At 46.5% G+C, this 21,162-nt stretch overlaps 1 protein-coding gene across 1 annotated transcript; it reads right to left on the bottom strand.

Annotated features, from left to right (window-relative positions):
• Positions 1 to 278: 278 nt before the first annotated feature.
• On the bottom strand, positions 279 to 21,154 carry LOC123726794 (UBAP1-MVB12-associated (UMA)-domain containing protein 1). Its single transcript, XM_045694807.1, has 4 exons — positions 20,817 to 21,154; positions 20,413 to 20,514; positions 4,578 to 4,663; positions 279 to 1,840 (listed from the first exon to the last, which is right to left on the bottom strand). The coding sequence occupies exon 4, from the start codon at positions 1,757 to 1,759 to the stop codon at positions 1,535 to 1,537; it is 225 nt and encodes a 74-aa protein (XP_045550763.1). The 5' UTR covers positions 1,760 to 1,840; positions 4,578 to 4,663; positions 20,413 to 20,514; positions 20,817 to 21,154; the 3' UTR covers positions 279 to 1,534.
• Positions 21,155 to 21,162: the final 8 nt, after the last annotated feature.

The raw sequence follows: 21,162 nt of genomic DNA, 5'->3' as shown, positions 1-21,162 counted from the left end.
TCAATGCTGCAGAAATTATTTGGTACCCTTCCCCAGATCTGTGCCTCGACACAATCCTGCCTCGGAGCTCTATGGACAATTCCTTTGACCTCATGGCTGGGTTTTTGCTCTGACATGAACTGTCAACTGTGGGACCTTATATAGACAGGTGTGTGCCTTTCCAAATCATGTCCAATCAACTAAATTTACCACAGTTGGACTCCAATGAAGTTGTAGAAACATCTAAGGATGATTAATGGAAACAGGATGCACCTGAGCTCAATATCAAGTCTCATAGCAAAGGGCCTGAATACTTATGTAAATACGTAGTTTTTATTTTTTGTAATACATTTGCAAAAATATCTAAAAACCTGCTTTCAATTTGTCATTATTGGTTATTGTGTGTAGATTGCTGAGAAAAATGTTTTATTTAATCCATTTTAGAATAAGGCTGTAACGTAACAAAATGTGGGGGAAAAAAATCTAGGACGGCTGAATGCTTTCCGAAGGCACTGTATATTACAGGATACCTTGAAACACTCAAATCTGAACTGTGCCATGAGAACTGGAGGAAACTTGGTCTGTTAAAAAACCCCAGACTAAAACAGAATAAATAACAAATACAATGTTTGGGAGGTTACAACAAGTAATGAAGATGATCAAAAGAGAAGGACACTATCCTGATAATAACTGTTGAAAATTAGGGGATATATATTCTTACATTTTAAATACATTATCAAAAAGCTACAAAGGTCCATTGTAGAAATGCTTATGCTACACAAACTTTTTGGAAATGTCTTGTTGTCTTGTCTTGTAAACTTCATTGGCAAAGGTGAGGACACCAGGTTAAAAAAACGTAACCAGATAAAGAAGTAATTTCCTTCCTAAGATTCGATTTGAAATCTGTCTGGTACGTACATTAGTGCAAACCCAAAAGGTCAATCAGTGATTCCTAAACCAACAACAACAGCAGGTGAATCTAGACCCTGACTCTGTTCTTCAATGCCAGCCTCAGCTATGTTCAAACATTCCTATCATCAGACATGAAGCTAACGCTCTTCTGACACACACACACACTTAAAACAGTGAACCAGCACTACTATGACATGCATCAGCAAGTGATTAACATTCTTAACTAGTTTTCCTAGTCCGCAATCTTAAAAAGGTGGAACTCTGTGTACCCATCTACCTACATACTGTGTGTACCTACATCACTGCAGGCAGGTGCAATTTTGACCCCACCTAATGATGATCATCACCAGAACCAGGTTTATTATAGTACTGCCATTCTCAGACAGACCCCCATGGAACTGAAACTAAACCTGAATGGTAACGAGACAAGACAGTCCAAGGTTGTGTTCAGTAGAGCACATGTAGCTAAACTCTTTGCAAAGGAAAACAAAAATGTGCCTTTCTTATTAGGCAAGCCCAGGTTGTCCCGCCCTGTTTGTTTGCTTCCCAATGAACACGACCCAGGGTTGACAAAGGGTTGGTATTGGAGGAGAGGTTGACAGATCAAAAAGGTCAGAGGTCATACAGTCAGAAAGTAGACAGGTCAATGGTCACAGAGCACAGAGTTCTCCAGGGTGAAGTCGTAAGTGAAGGAGGCCAGGTTGTGGTTGATGTCTCGGGGGGACATCAGCATCTCAGAAAAGAGGGGGAACCCGGGACCCCCTGTCTGCATGGCCAGGACATGGGGGGCCAGGGTGAATGGGACATCTCCTAGTAGCTCTGGGAGAGACGGTGGGGCCTCCGCGATGGGGGCAGGGGGCTTCCACATGGGCCCTGGTGATGGGGCGATCACGGAAGGTGGAGCGGGGGCTGGAGACTGGTGGGCCTGGGAAGGTGTCGCACTGGAAGACTGGGGAGAAGAGGAGAGAAAATGTCCACCTTCAGGCATTACATTTAGAAACAAGTGTAGGCTACACATGACAAGGAACACTAATGTGGCAAATTTTTGGCAAAACATGAAAACAGATTTAAGGGTGGGTAGGTTGCAACTAAAACACTAGTGATCGAACACAAAACAGTGTCACGACACGGTCAAGATGACGTTTCAGAGGTCTGCAAAGTCCTAATGAAGGAAGTCACAAGGTGTGGCCACGCACGACTCCAACAACATTATGAAGTTCGCTGACAATGGTGGTAGGCCTGATCACCGGCGACGATGAGTCAGCCTACAGGGAGGAGGTCAGTGACCTGGCAATATGGTGTCGGAGCAACAACCTCTCCCTCAACACATGCAAGACCAAGGAGCCGATTGTGGATTATAGGAATTGGGAGGGGGGGGGGGGGCGAGCACAGCCCCATCGACAGGGCGGCAGCAGAGCAGGTAGACAGCTTCAAGTTCCTCAGTGTCCAAATCACTAAAGACTTAAAAATGGTCCAAAACACACACACGCATAGTTGTGAAGAAGGCGCGACAGTGCCTCTTCCCCCTCTGGAGGTTGAAACGGTTTGGCATGGGCCTTCAAATCCTGAAAACATTTTACAGCTGTACCATTGCGAGCATATTGACTGGCTGTGTCACTGTTTGGTATGGCAATAGCTCCACCCTCGATCGCATGGCGCTACAGAGGGTTGTGTGGACAGCCCAGTACATCACTGGGACCGAGCTCCCTGCCATCTAGAACCTCTATATCAGGCAGTGAGAAAAGAAGGCCCGGAAAATCGTCAAAGACTCTAACCACCCAAGCCATAGACTATTTTCTCTGCTGCCGCACGGCAAGAGGTGCCGGTGCATCAAGTCTGACACCAACAGGCTCCTGAACAACTTCTATCCCCAAGCAATACGACGGATAAATAGTTAACAAAATACCTACACGGCCCAAGTTTACTTCGATCTTTATTGACCTATTTCAATATTTGAACTGTCTCTATGCACACACACACAGGGCCCTACACACTCACCCACACTATCACTCCAACACACACACACCATCATTTGCTCACTCACACATAAATTGCACATACATTTACTCTACACACCCGCACACCCACTTACCTTCCAAGCTGCTGCTACTCTGTTTATCTTATATCCTGTTGCCTAGTCACCTTACCCTTTACATATCTACCGCCATCATTCCAGTATTCCTGCACATGTAAATATGGTATTGGAACTGACTTTAAATATTTTCTGTATATAGTACGCTTAGTTACTTAATTGTGTATTTCATATTCTTATCTCTTTTTTTCCCCTTCTAGTAATACATTGATTATTGCATTGTTGGGTTTTGAGTTTGCAAGAAAGGCATTTCACTGTACTTGTGCATGTGACATTAAAACTCAACTAGCATACTAGTGAGTGTACCACAAAACACAAGCAAGCGCCACACAAAATGATTTTAGCCTGTGTCTTCCATGATATTATAGGCCTACTGTTTAACTGACTTCGTTAATTCAAAAGGATCCGGTGTACACACCAAGTGCTAGATTGGAGACTTAAGCTGTGCTTTGGGCCTTGTAATTAAGACCGAATGAAAGCCTAAATGCACAGAAGATGTTGTTACAGGAAATGGCTTATTCCTCTGCAATTAACATAACATTCAGTTGGGACGTAACCACGGAAACATCCTTTAATGAGTCTCAGAGTGTTTGTGCTCTCAAACACGATGATGAGGACTCACCTGGGAGCATGAACAGCAGCATGTGGTCTTTTCCTTATTTTTCATAACTTCTACCACTTCATATATAAAATAAGCTTACATTTTTAAACCTTAACCACTATAGCCTAATATAACCTCTGTAACAACCAATACAGAACACTGTAGGTAGTGTCCCACCATCTGTCCCTCTCGATTTGTCATATATAGCCCATCCTGAAGCAGACCAGGTTTATAGTGTTGTAGGTAGGTGTCTGTACAGTATGAAGGTCATGGGTCTGTAACTTCCTGTGTGCACAACATGAAAGGGCAGGGCACGGCACACCGTAGATCTCACTCATTGAACAACGGGAGCCAAGCTGCAGTGCAATGTCACCATATGAATCTCCAACACACACACACACAGCTTCCATTGACATATTGCCCTTGATTAAACCCATAATGGCCACAGGCGACTTCAAGGACTAGTAGCGCTAACCAGATCATACGGACAACTAGCAGCAACACAATAGAGCTTTTCTACAGCCACCATATGTCCAGACTTCAGTCCAGACCCAGTGTAGCAGGCATGGAGCGTGCTGAATGGTAGTTGCATGCGTTGGCCCGCAAGCCTCTGTGTGTGTGTGTGAGTTTACAGGATCACACCCATGCCACTCAGCATCTGTCACCAACACAGCAGCAGCAGACTGACTGTAGGCAGTATGTATTAAGGCAGGATGAGCTAGGCCAGACAGAGAAGAAGAAAGCAAACTCACAGTCCTTTAAGTCAGTCAGTCTCACTGCTGTCCGTTTAAGTCTACAACAGTTGTGTTTCCTGGTACAGCACATGCATGACGGACATCTTGGCCATTTTGAGTAACGCAACCCAGGTTGCGTCCTAAATGACAGCCCATCGGCCTATCATCTATATGGTGTGCTACTTTTGACCAGATCCCATAGGGAGCGTTATACTGTATGTTCTGCATAGCGCTGCCCCCTGGTTATAAAGACAATCACCTTTGATGGTTGCACTATGACGTTACATGATGGTTTGCTGATGTTCACGTTTTGGATCTTCTGCCTCTGTTCCTCAACAGTTTCTCCTGGAGAGAAAAAAACAAGAGACATTGTGTCATTATACACTGTGGGCTTAGGCCTAGATTCTTCATCAACATACATGTGCATGAGTCCCACTTCTAGACCCCTGTCCAAGTCCTACTTTCCTAGTGGTCTTCGTAACAGAAGTACACCTGATTGGTGTATTTTTTCCTTCATTGGGACAACCAGGTCAGTTGGGTGATTAGATGTGGTTTAACGAGTAGAGTGGCCTTCTGATCACATTAATGGATTACACAGCATTAACACAGTTAACAATACAGTTCCACAGAGCACGACGTGGACCAGAGCACGCCTGCAGCTCTCTCTGGTGTAGCCTAGCCTGTCCCCAACCCTCTCCCTGGCGTGACCTAGCCTGTCCCCAACCCTCTCCCTGGCGTAGCCTAGCCTGTCCCCAACCCTCTCCCTGGCGTAACCCTAGCCTGTCCCCAACCCTCTCTCTGGCGTAACCTAGCCTGTTCCCAACCCTCTCCCTGGCGTAGCCTAACCTGTTCCCAACCCTCTCCCTGGCGTAGCCTAGCCTATGTTCCCAACCCTCTCCTGGCGTAGCCTAGCCTATGTTCCCAACCCTCTCCTGGCGTAACCTAGCCTATGTTCCCAACCCTCTCCCTGGCGTAACCTAGCCTATGTTCCCAACCCTCTCCCTGGTGTAACCTAGCCTATGTTCCCAACCCTCTCCCTGGCGTAACCTAGCCTATGTTCCCAACCCTCTCCCTGGTGTAACCTAGCCTATGTTCCCAACCCTCTCCCTGGTGTAACCTAGCCTATGTTCCCAACCCTCTCCCTGGTGTAACCTAGCCTATGTTCCCAACCCTCTCCCTGGTGTAACCTAGCCTATGTTCCCAACCCTCTCCCTGGTGTAACCTAGCCTATGTTCCCAACCCTCTCCCTGGTGTAACCTAGCCTATGTTCCCAACCCTCTCCCTGGTGTAACCTAGCCTATGTTCCCAACCCTCTCCCTGGTGTAACCTAGCCTATGTTCCCAACCCTCTCCCTGGTGTAACCTAGCCTATGTTCCCAACCCTCTCCCTGGTGTAACCTAGCCTATGTTCCCAACCCTCTCCCTGGTGTAACCTAGCCTATGTTCCCAACCCTCTCCCTGGTGTAACCTAGCCTATGTTCCCAACCCTCTCCCTGGTGTAACCTAGCCTATGTTCCCAACCCTCTCCCTGGTGTAACCTAGCCTATGTTCCCAACCCTCTCCCTGGTGTAACCTAGCCTATGTTCCCAACCCTCTCCCTGGTGTAACCTAGCCTATGTTCCCAACCCTCTCCCTGGTGTAACCTAGCCTATGTTCCCAACCCTCTCCCTGGTGTAACCTAGCCTATGTTCCCAACCCTCTCCCTGGTGTAACCTAGCCTATGTTCCCAACCCTCTCCCTGGTGTAACCTAGCCTATGTTCCCAACCCTCTCCCTGGTGTAACCTAGCCTATGTTCCCAACCCTCTCCCTGGTGTAACCTAGCCTATGTTCCCAACCCTCTCCCTGGTGTAACCTAGCCTATGTTCCCAACCCTCTCCCTGGCGTAACCTAGCCTATGTTCCCAACCCTCTCCCTGGTGTAACCTAGCCTATGTTCCCAACCCTCTCCCTGGTGTAACCTAGCCTATGTTCCCAACCCTCTCCTGGCGTAACCTAGCCTATGTTCCCAACCCTCTCCCTGGCGTAACCTAGCCTATGTTCCCAACCCTCTCCCTGGCGTAACCTAGCCTATGTTCCCAACCCTCTCCCTGGCGTAACCTAGCCTATGTTCCCAACCCTCTCCCTGGCGTAACCTAGCCTGTCCCCAACCCTCTCCCTGGCGTAACCTAGCCTGTCCCCAACCCTCTCTCTGGCGTAACCTAACCTGTGCCCAACCCTCTCCCTGGCGTAGCCTAACCTGTTCCCAACCCTCTCCCTGGCGTAGCCTAGCCTATGTTCCCAACCCTCTCCCTGGCGTAACCTAGCCTATGTTCCCAACCCTCTCCCTGGCGTAACCTAGCCTATGTTCCCAACCCTCTCCCTGGTGTAACCTAGCCTATGTTCCCAACCCTCTCCCTGGTGTAACCTAGCCTATGTTCCCAACCCTCTCCCTGGTGTAACCCTAGCCTATGTTCCCAACCCTCTCCCTGGTGTAACCTAGCCTATGTTCCCAACCCTCTCCCTGGTGTAACCTAGCCTATGTTCCCAACCCTCTCCCTGGTGTAACCCTAGCCTATGTTCCCAACCCTCTCCCTGGTGTAACCTAGCCTATGTTCCCAACCCTCTCCCTGGTGTAACCTAGCCTATGTTCCCAACCCTCTCCCTGGTGTAACCTAGCCTATGTTCCCAACCCTCTCCCTGGTGTAACCTAGCCTATGTTCCCAACCCTCTCCCTGGTGTAACCTAGCCTATGTTCCCAACCCTCTCCCTGGTGTAACCTAGCCTATGTTCCCAACCCTCTCCCTGGTGTAACCTAGCCTATGTTCCCAACCCTCTCCCTGGTGTAACCTAGCCTATGTTCCCAACCCTCTCCCTGGTGTAACCTAGCCTATGTTCCCAACCCTCTCCCTGGTGTAACCTAGCCTATGTTCCCAACCCTCTCCCTGGTGTAACCTAGCCTATGTTCCCAACCCTCTCCCTGGTGTAACCTAGCCTATGTTCCCAACCCTCTCCCTGGTGTAACCTAGCCTATGTTCCCAACCCTCTCCCTGGTGTAACCTAGCCTATGTTCCCAACCCCTCTCCCTGGTGTAACCTAGCCTATGTTCCCAACCCTCTCCCTGGTGTAACCTAGCCTATGTTCCCAACCCTCTCCCTGGTGTAACCTAGCCTATGTTCCCAACCCTCTCCCTGGTGTAACCTAGCCTATGTTCCCAACCCTCTCCCTGGTGTAACCTAGCCTATGTTCCCAACCCTCTCCCTGGTGTAACCTAGCCTATGTTCCCAACCCTCTCCCTGGTGTAACCTAGCCTATGTTCCCAACCCTCTCCCTGGTGTAACCTAGCCTATGTTCCCAACCCTCTCCCTGGTGTAACCTAGCCTATGTTCCCAACCCTCTCCCTGGTGTAACCTAGCCTATGTTCCCAACCCTCTCCCTGGTGTAACCTAGCCTATGTTCCCAACCCTCTCCCTGGTGTAACCTAGCCTATGTTCCCAACCCTCTCCCTGGTGTAACCTAGCCTATGTTCCCAACCCTCTCCCTGGTGTAACCTAGCCTATGTTCCCAACCCTCTCCCTGGTGTAACCTAGCCTATGTTCCCAACCCTCTCCCTGGTGTAACCTAGCCTATGTTCCCAACCCTCTCCCTGGTGTAACCTAGCCTATGTTCCCAACCCTCTCCCTGGTGTAACCTAGCCTATGTTCCCAACCCTCTCCCTGGTGTAACCTAGCCTATGTTCCCAACCCTCTCCCTGGTGTAACCTAGCCTATGTTCCCAACCCTCTCCCTGGTGTAACCTAGCCTATGTTCCCAACCCTCTCCCTGGTGTAACCTAGCCTATGTTCCCAACCCTCTCCCTGGTGTAACCTAGCCTATGTTCCCAACCCTCTCCCTGGTGTAACCTAGCCTATGTTCCCAACCCTCTCCCTGGTGTAACCTAGCCTATGTTCCCAACCCTCTCCCTGGTGTAACCTAGCCTATGTTCCCAACCCTCTCCCTGGTGTAACCTAGCCTATGTTCCTAACCCTCTCTCTGGTGTAACCTAGCCTATGTTCACAACCCTCTCTCTGGTGTAACCTAGCCTGTTCACAACCCTCTCTCTGGTGTAACCAAGCCTGTGTCCACAACCCTCACCCTGGTGTAACCTAGGCTATGGCGGCAGGGTAGCCTAGTGGTTAAAGCGTTGGGCTAGTAACCGAAAGTTTGCAAGTTCGAATCCCCGAGCTGACAAGGTACAAATCTGTCGTTCTGCCCCTGAACAAGGCAGTTAACCCACTGTTCCTAGGCCATCATTGAAAATAAGAATGTGTTCTTATTAACTGACTTGCCTAGTTAAATAAAAAGGTAAAAATAAAAATGTCCCCAACCCCATTCCTCTTGCATCATGTCATCTGGGGGACAACTACTGGACCTTAGTAACTAGACTAATTGACTGCATGTTGTCAATGTCCACAGATAAACACTTTTCAAACCCTCCTCCCTCCCTTTTTCCTTCCCTCTGTAACCATTTCCATCTCCACTCCTACCCCTCTCCTCTGGGAGTGAACTCGCTCTCCAGCATGGAGTCATCCTCCCTGATCTCACCAGCTTCCTTTGATCTGAGCTCAGTGCGTCTACAGAGGGTTAAATTATCTCCATGAGAGGGAATTGAGGCCCAGAGCACCCTGAAAAAAACAAAGGTTACCCTACTCTACACAGGAACAATGGGATCTATCAGCTCACTCTAGTCTAGTAGTACAATGTCTCTCAGCTTCACTAACATCAAGCTCAGATTAGTTTTATTTTAATACAAATATTTTGTCTATTGTCTTAATTTATTGTTATGATGGATATTCATATTTCCATCCATGTTTGAGGTATAGAAGTATGCAATATAAGTGCCTTTTATGCCTTGAATTTATAGCTTTGATTTCCCCCCCCTCAGGCCTACAGGTACAAAAATATCCCTAGCTCTTCTCTCAATTTCCTGACAAGCCCAGATTTCCATCCACATCTGGGAATTAATTCTTGGCATGGTAAGCATTGTTCACCTACAAAGCACTCATTATTCCACAGCAAGCAGTGCAAGTCCTAAGACAACAAGGGCATCTAAATAATGCCATGTAAAGTAAGCCTAGCCTATATTCACCTCTATGTGTCGTCAGCATTGTACATGCATGGCCTTGTCTCTGGACTCAGTCAGTTAGACACAGGCCTCTCTCTCGCTGTCAGTAAAACATAGAGCATGCATCCGTCTGCTCAATAGCATGCAGGAATGTATTTCTCCCATTCACTAAATCCTTCAGGAGAGAGGGATAACCAGCCTAAAGCACTGAAATAAGTATATATATATATCACACACAATCTCTGCTTTATGATACAGAGGACAGGTTAGTTCGGTTGTACTTGACTTCACATTATTGTAAGGCTGCATGTTGTTTTCATGTTCAACATCGTGAAAACACATTCACTTTGTGTGTTTGGATAATTGCCAGTGGAAACTGGACTGGCAAAAAAAAAAGACGTCAAAATGAAAATCTTGTCTAAACGGTGCCAGGGCAGGAGAGGGGCCTAAAACGTTCTGGTTTGGATCATGAGCTGATCAACTTAACACAAGCGAAGAGGAATGAAAAGGAGCACAGTTACATTCTGCATCGACCTGCTCTGTGCAGTGTGGACCTTGTCAATGACATCACGTTATGTCATGATTCATGCTGGAGTTGTGTGACCTGCTTAGAGTGTGGACCTTGACAATGACATGCAGCTTGTCAGGCTAGCAGGCTTCTTTTAAAAACAGCTCTGCCAGTCCAGATAGGATAGAACAAACTAGCTCTACTAATGATAGACACTGTTAGCCTCAGGTTTATTTTCTGGATGGGTTAAGTCACAATCTTCTCTTAAGCGACCAGTGATCAATGACTAAAACACTTATGAACTCACATGCACGATGCACACCCTTGCATTACCTGTAATGATTTTAGGACTCCCTGGAAAACAGTGGCAATTGCTACTGAGTGGCCTACTATCTGAGCTAAATAAATAAAGACTTTAGACACAAAAACAACAGTTGAGGACAAAGGTTCAAATTAATGTGGTGTGGGGGGTGTAGGCTTATTGAACATGAGGTTAGTGAAAGAGACAACTTCAACTGTCGTGAGACTGTAGACACTGACAGCCACCCAAATACAAGTAAGGCTATGGTCTGTCTACCGGCTGGGATTAGAGCCTGTGAGAGAGGGAGATGGGCTCCCAGAAAAGGCACAGGCAGCTGCTCATGACTTCAGCAGTCAACCAGGCCCACTCCTCAAGAGTGTCAGCGTCAGACAGGGATGTGCAAACACACATCCTGCCTTTGAGGGACTGAAGGCCCTCGACTTGGATCGTCACAGAGATGACTAGGGAGATAAAAACAAATCCTTTCTCATCTTATTCCATCTGACAGGACAAAAAAATGTGGTGTTACAGATGAACAGCTTAGACTGGGAAGAGGGATTCGTTGTTATTGTAATAGCTAATTAGCTAATCTTCTGAGGTAAATGAGATTAAACTCCATGGCCCCTGAGAAATGTGAGCCATCCCGCCATCTAGTGTCAGGGGTAGACTCTGCAGATTGCATGCAGTCTTTAAGGGAAAACAATCTTTTTTTATATAAAATGTTTAAATCACACTGTATGTCTAATAAAATCACTGTGTGTGTTTATTTCATGAAAATAACTAAATATATTTTTTGTAATTTATTTCCCTGAGCTTCCTTTGGCCATAGAAATGCTCAGTCTGATCATGTGGGCGTGTTGATACAAATTTGTATATATTTGAATACACAGCCCTGACTGGCAGATAGTCTAGTCTACCCCGCTTACCCCTTCAAAGAAAGAGCATACAAATGAAAATAAAAGATGACTGGTTATTGGTCTGAATAATCAGATTGTGAAGTCATGCTGTGGGCCAAAACCTAGAGAGGCTTTTTCAGCCATAAAAATAAATAACAGCTCTTTCACTAAAAAATCATAAAAAGGGGGGGTCTCATTTTTTAATGCACTGCCTTCTCTCCCTCGCTCTCTTTCCCAAAGAGGATTTCTCTCTGCCTGAATAACCAAATGTGGATGGAAGCGAGAAGGGCCACAGAGGATCCTGCTGCCAGCCTCCCAATCCCAGCGGAAAATCCCAGTGGGCAGGGTTTCTCTCCCACAGCCTCAGCCTGAACCTACCCAACCGGCAGGCTGCTGGCTGGGAAAGTGAACGGTTAATAGAGTGGCACATGATATCAACCCCCCCACCATACGGACCCAGACAGATGATACCCCCCCCTTTACCATACGGACCCAGACAGATGATATCCCCCCTTACCATACGGACCCAGACAGTTGATACCCCCCCCTTTACCATACGGACCCAGACAGATGATATCCCCCCCTTTACCATACGGACCCAGACAGATGATATCCCCCCTTTACCATACGGACCCAGACGGATGATATCCCCCCCTTACCATACGGACCCAGACGGATGATATCCCCCCCTTACCATACGGACCCAGACGGATGATATCCCCCCCTTACCATACGGATGATATCCCCCTTACCATACGGACCCAGGCGGATGATATCCCCCCTTACCATACGGACCCAGACGGATGATATCCCCCCCTTACCATACGGACCCAGACGGATGATATCCCCCTTACCATACGGACCCAGACGGATGATATCCCCCCCCTTAACATACGGACCCAGACGGATGATATCCCCCCTTAACATACGGACTCAGACGGATGATATCCCCCCTTACCATACGGACCCAGACGGATGATATCCCCCTTACCATACGGACCCATACGGATGATATCCCCCCCTTACCATACGGATGATATCCCCCCCTTACCATACGGATGATATCCCCCCCTTACCATACGGATGATATCCCCCCCTTACCATACGGACCCAGACGGATGATATCCCCCCCTTACCATACGGACCCAGACGGATGATATCCCCCCTTACCATACGGACCCAGACGGATGATATCCCCCCCTTACCATACGGACCCAGACGGATGATATCCCCCCTTACCATACGGATGATATCCCCCCTTACCATACGGACCCAGGCGGATGATATCCCCCCTTACCATACGGATGATATCCCCCCTTACCATACGGACCCAGACGGATGATATCCCCCCTTACCATACGGACCCAGACGGATGATATCCCCCCCCTTACCATACGGACCCAGACGGATGATATCCCCCCCTTACCATACGGACCCAGACGGATGATATCCCCCCCTTACCATACGGACCCAGACGGATGATATCCCCCCCTTACCATACGGACCCAGACGGATGATATCCCCCCCTTACCATACGGACCCAGGCGGATGATATCCCCCCTTACCATACGGACCCAGACGGATGATATCCCCCCCTTACCATACGGACCCAGACGGATGATATCCCCCCTTACCATACGGACCCAGACGGATGATATCCCCCCCCTTACCATACGGACCCAGACGGATGATATCCCCCCTTACCATACGGACCCAGACGGATGATATCCCCCCTTACCATACGGACCCAGACGGATGATATCCCCCTTACCATACGGACCCAGACGGATGATATCCCCCCCTTACCATACGGACCCAGACGGATGATATCCCCCCCTTACCATACGGACCCAGACGGATGATATCCCCCCCCTTACCATACGGATGATATCCCCCCTTACCATACGGATGATATCCCCCCTTACCATACGGACCCAGACGGATGATATCCCCCCTTACCATACGGACCCAGACGGATGATATCCCCCCCCCTTACCATACGGACCCAGACGGATGATATCCCCCCCTTACCATACGGACCCAGACGGATGATATCCCCCCTTACCATACGGACCCAGACGGATGATATCCCCCCTTACCATACGGACCCAGACGGATGATATCCCCCCTTACCATACGGATGATATCCCCCCCTTACCATACGGATGATATCCCCCCTTACCATACGGACCCAGACGGATGATATCGCCCCCCTGCCACAGGGACCCAGACAGATGATATGCCCCCTGCCACAGGGACCCAGACAGATGATATGCCCCCTGCCACAGGGACCCAGACAGATGATATGCCCCCTGCCACAGGGACCCAGACAGATGATATGCCCCCTGCCACAGGGACCCAGACAGATGATATGCCCCCTGCCACAGGGACCCAGACAGATGATATGCCCCCTGCCACAGGGACCCAGACAGATGATATGCCCCCTGCCACAGGGACCCAGACAGATGATATGCCCCCTGTCACAGGGACCCAGACAGATGATATGCCCCCTGCCACAGGGACCCAGACAGATGATATGCCCCCTGCCACAGGGACCCAGACAGATGATATGCCCCCTGCCACAGGGACCCAGACAGATGATATGCCCCCTGCCACAGGGACCCAGACAGATGATATGCCCCCTGCCACAGGGACCCAGACAGATGATATGCCCCCGCCACAGGGACCCAGACAGATGATATGCCCCCAGCCACAGGGACCCAGACAGATGATATCCCCCCCGCCACAGGGACCCAGACAGAGCCCCACAGATCAGCTTTGTAAGAACATCTGCTCCCTTTGGTCTGGAGCCATCAGTACCAGGAAAGAGTATAACGTGAAAAGAGGCTGTGGTGCGAACGGCAAACGTGAATGGCAAATTTCAGGGAAACGCGTAGCTAACCTTCACAGATAGTTTTTTACTGTATAAACTTATAAATAAAAAATTGTCTACGAATGTTCATTTTCAATGCAGCTGGACAAATTAGCCTAACTGTACTTTAATTGAAAGCCACTACCACAACTCCCATCAACATTCATTACACCCAGAGTAAATCTATTAATTCCATTTTGGTGATTCACCTTTCAAAACTCCCTGGTTTCCTCATCAGCCACCTGACTGAGCCCTTCCTTCCTTACAAAAACACACGCAGTCATTGGCGTCTTTGAACAGAAAATGTGATTAAACAGAGCACAGTCATTGGGTTTACACTAGAACGTCTGTGAGCTCAGTCAGACTTTCTACTTTATCTGGGAAGAAACGCTGGCTCTGAGACCGGCTCTCTTCTGTCTGCCAAGAGAAACATACAACTCCTGACCATCTGTGTCTACTGCTCCACCAACAGCCAAAGCTGGGTTCAAATACTATTTGAAATCACTTTAAATACGTTTGGCGTTGGCTTTAACCTGTCTGGAGTGCCAGATGGGTTGCATTTGCACTTTTGTGACTACTTTATTGGTTCCATTGCACCAGGCAAGCCCAATCAAGCCCAGCTAAAGTATTTGAAATGACTGAGTAGTATTTGAACCCAGGTCCACCAGCAGCGCTCCCAGTCAACGCCGTTTTTTTAAAGAGCCAATTATACTGCTCTTTACTGGTAGAGGAAAGAGGGGGAGGGAGCTTCCAATAACATCTTCATTATTTGAGGCTTAGAATTTGAAAAGGTACTAAAAGGAGGTTCTTGCATTGAACCTTCAAAATTGGCAGGATTTACCTTCATTTTTCAGTAAAGCATGTAGCAATCCTATATTATGCTCATTTCTTGTTATGCAAAATTACCGTGCCCATGAGCACGAGAAAACTGTTCTGCAACGCCTTACTTTCATTTCAGGTTCATCTCAACCTCAAGTGTTGAAAGACATTATTCAATGCTGGTGACATACTTAAAACAACACGGAACAAAAATATAAAAAAGTATCATGCAATAATTTAAGATTTTACCGAGTTACAGTTCATAAGGTATCAGTCAATTTAAATAATCTATGGATTTCACATGCATCCGAGGTCAACCGATTATGATTTTTCAACGCCGATGCCGATTATTGGAAGACCAAAAAAGCCGATACCGATTAAATCGGCCAATTTAAAAGAAAATGTATTTGTAATAATGACAATTACAACAATACTGAATGAACACTTATTTTAACTTAATATAATACATCAATAAAATCAATTTAGCCTCAAATAAATAATGAAACGTTCAATTTGGTTTAAAATAATGCAAAAACTAAGTGTTGGAGAAGAAAGTAAAAGTGCAATATGTGCCATGTAAGAAAGCTAACGTTTAAGTTCCTTGCTCAGAACATGAGAACATATGAAAGCTGGTGGTTCCTTTTAACATGAGTCTTCATTATTCCCAGGTAAGAAGTTTTAGGTTGTAGTTTTTATAGGAATTATAGGACTATTTCTCTCTATACGATTTGTATTTCATATACCTTTGACTATTGGATGTTCTTATAGGCACTTTAGTATTGCCAGTGTAACAGTATAGCTTCCGTCCCTCTCCTCGCTCCTACCTGGGCTCGAACCAGGAACACATCGACAACAGCCACCCTCGAAGCAGCGTTACCCATGCAGAGCAAGGGGAACAACTACTCCAAGTCTCAGAGCGAGTGACGTTTGAAACGCTATCAGCGCGCACCCGCTAACTAGCTAGCCATTTCACATGGGTTACACCAGCCTAATCTTGGGAGTTGATATGTTTGAAGTCAAACAGCGCACTCCTTGAAGCACAGCGAATTGTCCCTAGAATTTCTAAGCAAACGGCTGGAGGTAGGGCTTTCTCCTATAGAGCTCCATTTTTATGGAATGGTCTGCCTACCAATGTGAGAGACGCAGACTCAGTCTCAACCTTTAAGTCTTTACTGAAGACTTATCTCTTCAGTAGGTCCTATGATTAAGTATAGTCTGGCCCAGGAGTGTGAAGGTGAACGGAAAGGCTGGAGCAACGAACCGCCCTTGCTGTCTCTGCCTTGCCGGTTCCCCTCTTTCCACTGGGATTCTCTGCCTCTAACCCTTTTACAGAGGCTGAGTCACTGGCCTACTGGTGTTCTTCCATGCCGTCCATGGGAGGGGTGCGTCACTTGAGTGGGTTGAGTCACTGACGTGGTCTTCCTGTCTGGGTTGGCGCCCCCCCCCTTGGGTTGTGCCATGGCGGAGATCGTTGTGGGCTATACTCGGCCTTGTCTTAGGACGGTAAGTTGGTGGTTGGAGACATCCCTCTAGTGGTGTGGGGGCTGTGCTTTGGCAAAGTGGGTGGGGTTATATCCTGCCTGTTTGGCCCTGTCCGGGGTATCATCGGATGGGGCCACAGTGTCTTCTGATCCCTCCTGTCTCAGCCTCCAGTATTTATGCTGCAGTAGTTTATGTGTCGGGGGGCTAGGGTCAGTCTGTTACATCTGGAGTATTTCTCTTGTCTTATCCGGTGTCCTGTGTGTATTTAAATATGCTCTCTCTAATTCTCTCTTTCTCTCTTTCTGTCTTTCTCTCGGAGGACCTGAGCCCTAGGACCATGCCTCAGGACTACCTGGTATGATGACTCCTTGCTGTCCCCAGTCCACCTGGCCGTGCTGCTGCTCCAGTTTCAACTGTTCTGCCTGCGGCTATGGAACCCTGACCTGTTCACCGGACGTGCTTGTTGCACCCTCGACAACTACTATGATTATTATTATTTGACCATGCTGGTCATTTATGAACATTTTAACATTTTAACATTTTTGACCATGTTCTGTTATAATATCCACCCTGCACAGCCAGAAGAGGACTGGCCACCCCTCATAGCCTGGTTCCTCTCTAGGTTTCTTCCTAGGTTTTTGGCCTTTCTAGGGAGTTTTTCCTAGGGAGTTTTTCCTAGCCACCGTGCTTCTTTCACATGCTTTGCTTGCTGTTTGGGGTTTTAGGCATGCGTTTCTGTACAGCACTTTGAGAATATCAGCTGATGTACGAAGGGCTATATAAAAATAAATTTGATTTGATTTGAATAAATTTGAAAATTTGAAGAGCTGCTGGCAAACGCACGAAAGTGCTGTTTGAATGAATGCTTACGAGCCTGCTGCTGCCTACCACCGCTCAGTCAGACTGCTCTATCAAATCAGACTTAATTATAACATAATAACACACAGAAATATGAGCCTTTGGTCATTAATATGGTCGAATCCATAAACTATCATCTCGAAAACGTTTTTCCTTACAGTGAAATACGGAACCGTTCTGTATTTTATCTAACGGGTGGCATCCCTAAGTCTAAATATTCCTGTTACATTGCACAGCCTTCAATGTTATGTCATAATTACGTAAAATTCTGGCAAATTAGTTCGCAATGAGCCAGGCGGCCCAAACTGTTGCATATACCCTGACTCTGTGTGCAATGCACACAAGAGAAATGACACAATTTCACCTGGTTAATATTGCCTGCTAACCTGGATTTCTTTTAGCTAAATATGCAGGTTTAAAAATATATACTTCTGTGTATTGATTTTAAGAAAGGCATTGATGTTTATGGTTAGGTACAATCGTGCAACGATTGTGCTTTTTTCGCAAATGCGCTTTTATTAAATCATCCCCCGTTTGGAGAAGTTGGCTGTCTTTGTTAGGAAGAAATAGCATTCACACAGTTCGCAACGAGCCAGGCGGCCCAAAGTGCTGCATATACCCTGACTCTGTTGCAGAGGTGACACATTTTCCCTAGTTAAAAGAAATTAATGTTAGCAGGCAATATTAACTAAATATGCAGGTTTAAAAATATATACTTGTGTATTGATTTTAAGAAAGGCATTGATGTTTATGGTTGGAGCTACGTGTACCTAAGCGATTATATGCAATGCAGGACAGGCTAGATAAACTAGTAATATCATCAACCATGTGTAGTTAACTAGTGATTATGATTGATTGATTGTTTTTTTATAAGATAAGTTTAATGCTAGCTAGCAACTTACCTTGTCTTCTTACTGCATTCGCGTGACAGACAGGCTTCTCGTGGAGTGCAATGTAAAGCAGGTGGTTAGAGTTTTGGACTAGTTAACCGTAAGGTTGCAAGATTGAATCCCCGAGCTGACAAGGTACAAATCGTTCTGCCCCTGAACAAGGCAGTTAACCCACCGTTCCTAGGCCGTCATTGAAAATAAGAATGTGTTGTTAACTGTCTTGCCTAGTTAAATAAAAGGTTAAAAAAAATATTAAAAAACAATAATCGGCGTCCAAAAATACCGATTTTCGTTTGTTATGAAAACTTGAAATCGGCCCTAATTAAAAATCGGCCAATCCGATTAATCGGTCTACCTCTAATCCGTTCGTCACAGATACCTAAAGGTAGCGTTATGGATCAGAAAACCAGTCAGTATCTGGTGTGATCACCACTTGCCTCATGCAGCACGACATCTCCTTCCCATTGAGTTGATCAGGCGTTGATTGTGGCCTGTGGAATGTTGTCCCACTCCTCTTCAATGGCTGTGTGAAGTTACTAGACATTGGCGGGAACTGGAACACGCTGTTGTACACATCCCAAACATGCTCAATTGGTGACATATGTCTGGTGAGTATGCAGGCCATGGAAGAACTGGGACATTTTCAGCTTCCAGAAATTGTGTACAGATCCTTGCGACATGGGGCCGTGTATTATCATGCCGAAACATGAGGTTACGGCGGCGGATGAATGGCACGACAATGGGCCTCAGGATTTCGTCACGATATCTCTTAGCATTCAAATTGCCATCGATAAAATGCAATTGTGTTCGTTGTCTGTAGCTTATGCCTGCCCAAACCATAACCAGCAGGTAGCCTAGTGGTTAGAGCTTTGGGCCAGTAACCAAAATGTTGCTGGATCGAATCCCTGAGCTGACAAGGTAAAAATCTGTCGTTCTGCCCCTGAGCAAGGCAGTTAACCCTGTGGATGTTGATGAAGGCAGCACCTCTCTGATTCAGAGGGGTTGGGTTAAATGCGGAAGACACATTTCAGTTGAAGGCATTCAGTTGTACAACTGACTAGGTATCCCCCCTTTCCCTAACCCCACCACGAGGCACTCTTCAAAGTTGACATCAGCAAATCACTCGCTCACACAATGCCATCTGCCCGGTACAGTTGAAACCGGGATTCATCCATGAAGAGCACACTTCACCAGTGGCCATCGAAGGTGAGCATTTTCCCACTGAAGTCCGTTATAACGTTGAACTGCAGTCAAGACAACAAGCACGCAGATGAGCTTCGCTGAGACTGTTTCAGACAGTTTGTGCAGAAATACTTTGGTTGTGCAAACCCACAGTTTCATCCGCTGTCCAGGTGGCTGGTCTCAGACAATCCCACAGCTGAAGAAGCCGGATGTGGAGGTCCTGGTCTGGAGTTGTGAAACCAGTTGGACTTACTGCCAAATTCTCTAAAACGCCTTGGAGGTGGCATATGAGAACTTAAATTAATTGGCAACAGCTCTGGTGGACATTCCTGCAGTCAGCATGCCAATTGTACGCTCCCTCAAAACGTGAGACATCTGTAGCATTGTGTTATGTGACAAAACTGCACATTTTAGAGTGTCCATTTATTGTCCCCACAGGTGCACCTGTGTAATGATCATGCTGTTTAAATCAGCTTCTTGATACGCCAGATTATCTTGGCAAAGAATAAATGTAAACAAATTTGTGCACAAAATAAGATTTTGTGCGTATGGAACATTTCTGGGATCTTTTATTTCAGCTCATGAAACATGGGACCAACACTTTACATGTTGCGTTTATATTTTTGTTTAGTGTACATGGACTGACTCTTTTTGAAGCTTAGTGTTACAAAGTAGAGGTTCAGGATTTAGTCTTGGTGATAAAAAATGGTTCATATAAAATGTAAAAAGGAACAAGAAACTCAAAATATAGGCCTATGTTCTTGACTAAATGTGTACAGCAATTTGAAACATTTAAAATACAATTTTATAATAAAGTAGTACTGGACACAATGGCAACATTGTGTGCAACTATCTGAGACACAACCCCAAAGCATTGTTCTGGGTGATATCAGTAGGTGATCAGGAGAGGCCCAGCCACCATTTAGAGACATTGATTTATGAAACAAGATTTGTACAACCAGAAGAGCATTGTGGAATCCACACATTTCATGGATTAAATGATAATCACACCATTACTTTGAGTGTGTGTTCCGCCCAACTTGTTAGATGGTGAGTGTTGGTTTCCAAACTGACCGGAGCCTACTGAGCAGTAGGATGGCCTGAAACCTCAAAGTTCTGTTGAGCATCTAGACGTTGATTTACATATAGCAGATTTACATTTCTCACTCTTACAAATTGAGCAAGATGAAGTTTCGTGTGTTTCTCACCGATTATCACGAACCCATCTGTATCCCCCTCTGACGATGACTTCTTGTAAGAGTCTTTATTACGATGTCCGAAAAACTGAACATACTGACTCCTTACGCTGTCTGCAAAGGCGAGAAAAACAACTAAGTAAGACCACATATGGCAACATCATCACGACACTTGGAATTATAAAATGCAGTAAACATTCCACTGTTGTTACCTTTATGTATTTAGAACCTAGGACTATGCCTGAATGTTGATCATAGATTGTAATATCATAACTAAATACAAGGTGACGTTCAGTTTGATATCGTTGTAACTTCCGAAGTATCAAATGTCACGTTTGACCAGCGAGCTAACGTTAGCGGTTCTTTCTAACGTCTAGTTAGCTCGGTTTTCAATAAAACAAATGCGAAGTACTTACCTTACCAGTGTTTCGTTTCTTTAAAAAGTTGAGTAAAGTAACATAAAATGTTGCTATTGTTAGATTATCTATGCAATTTCACTTCGATTTCGTGTAGCTAGTTAGACATAGGCCCGTGTGTTGTTGTGATTGTGTCTTATGTGTTTCCGGTCATTCCTGTCCTATAGATGGTCCGTGTAGAAACAATGTCAAGAATGATCTAAATCTGATTCGTTTTACAATGGTTATGTCGCAATATATCGCTTGGATTCTGGCGTTTGGTTATTATACTCAACTTTAAATGACTGAAGTTGTTTTTATATAAAAGTATCCCTTCAGCTGGCATTTCAATATTAATAGGAGGGAC

This window comes from Salmo salar, chromosome ssa14 (assembly GCF_905237065.1).
Source record: "Salmo salar chromosome ssa14, Ssal_v3.1, whole genome shotgun sequence".
Lineage (NCBI taxonomy): Eukaryota > Metazoa > Chordata > Actinopteri > Salmoniformes > Salmonidae > Salmo > Salmo salar.
The sequence above is the reverse complement of the archived record's forward strand: the minus strand, read 5'-3'. Positions and strand labels throughout refer to the sequence as shown.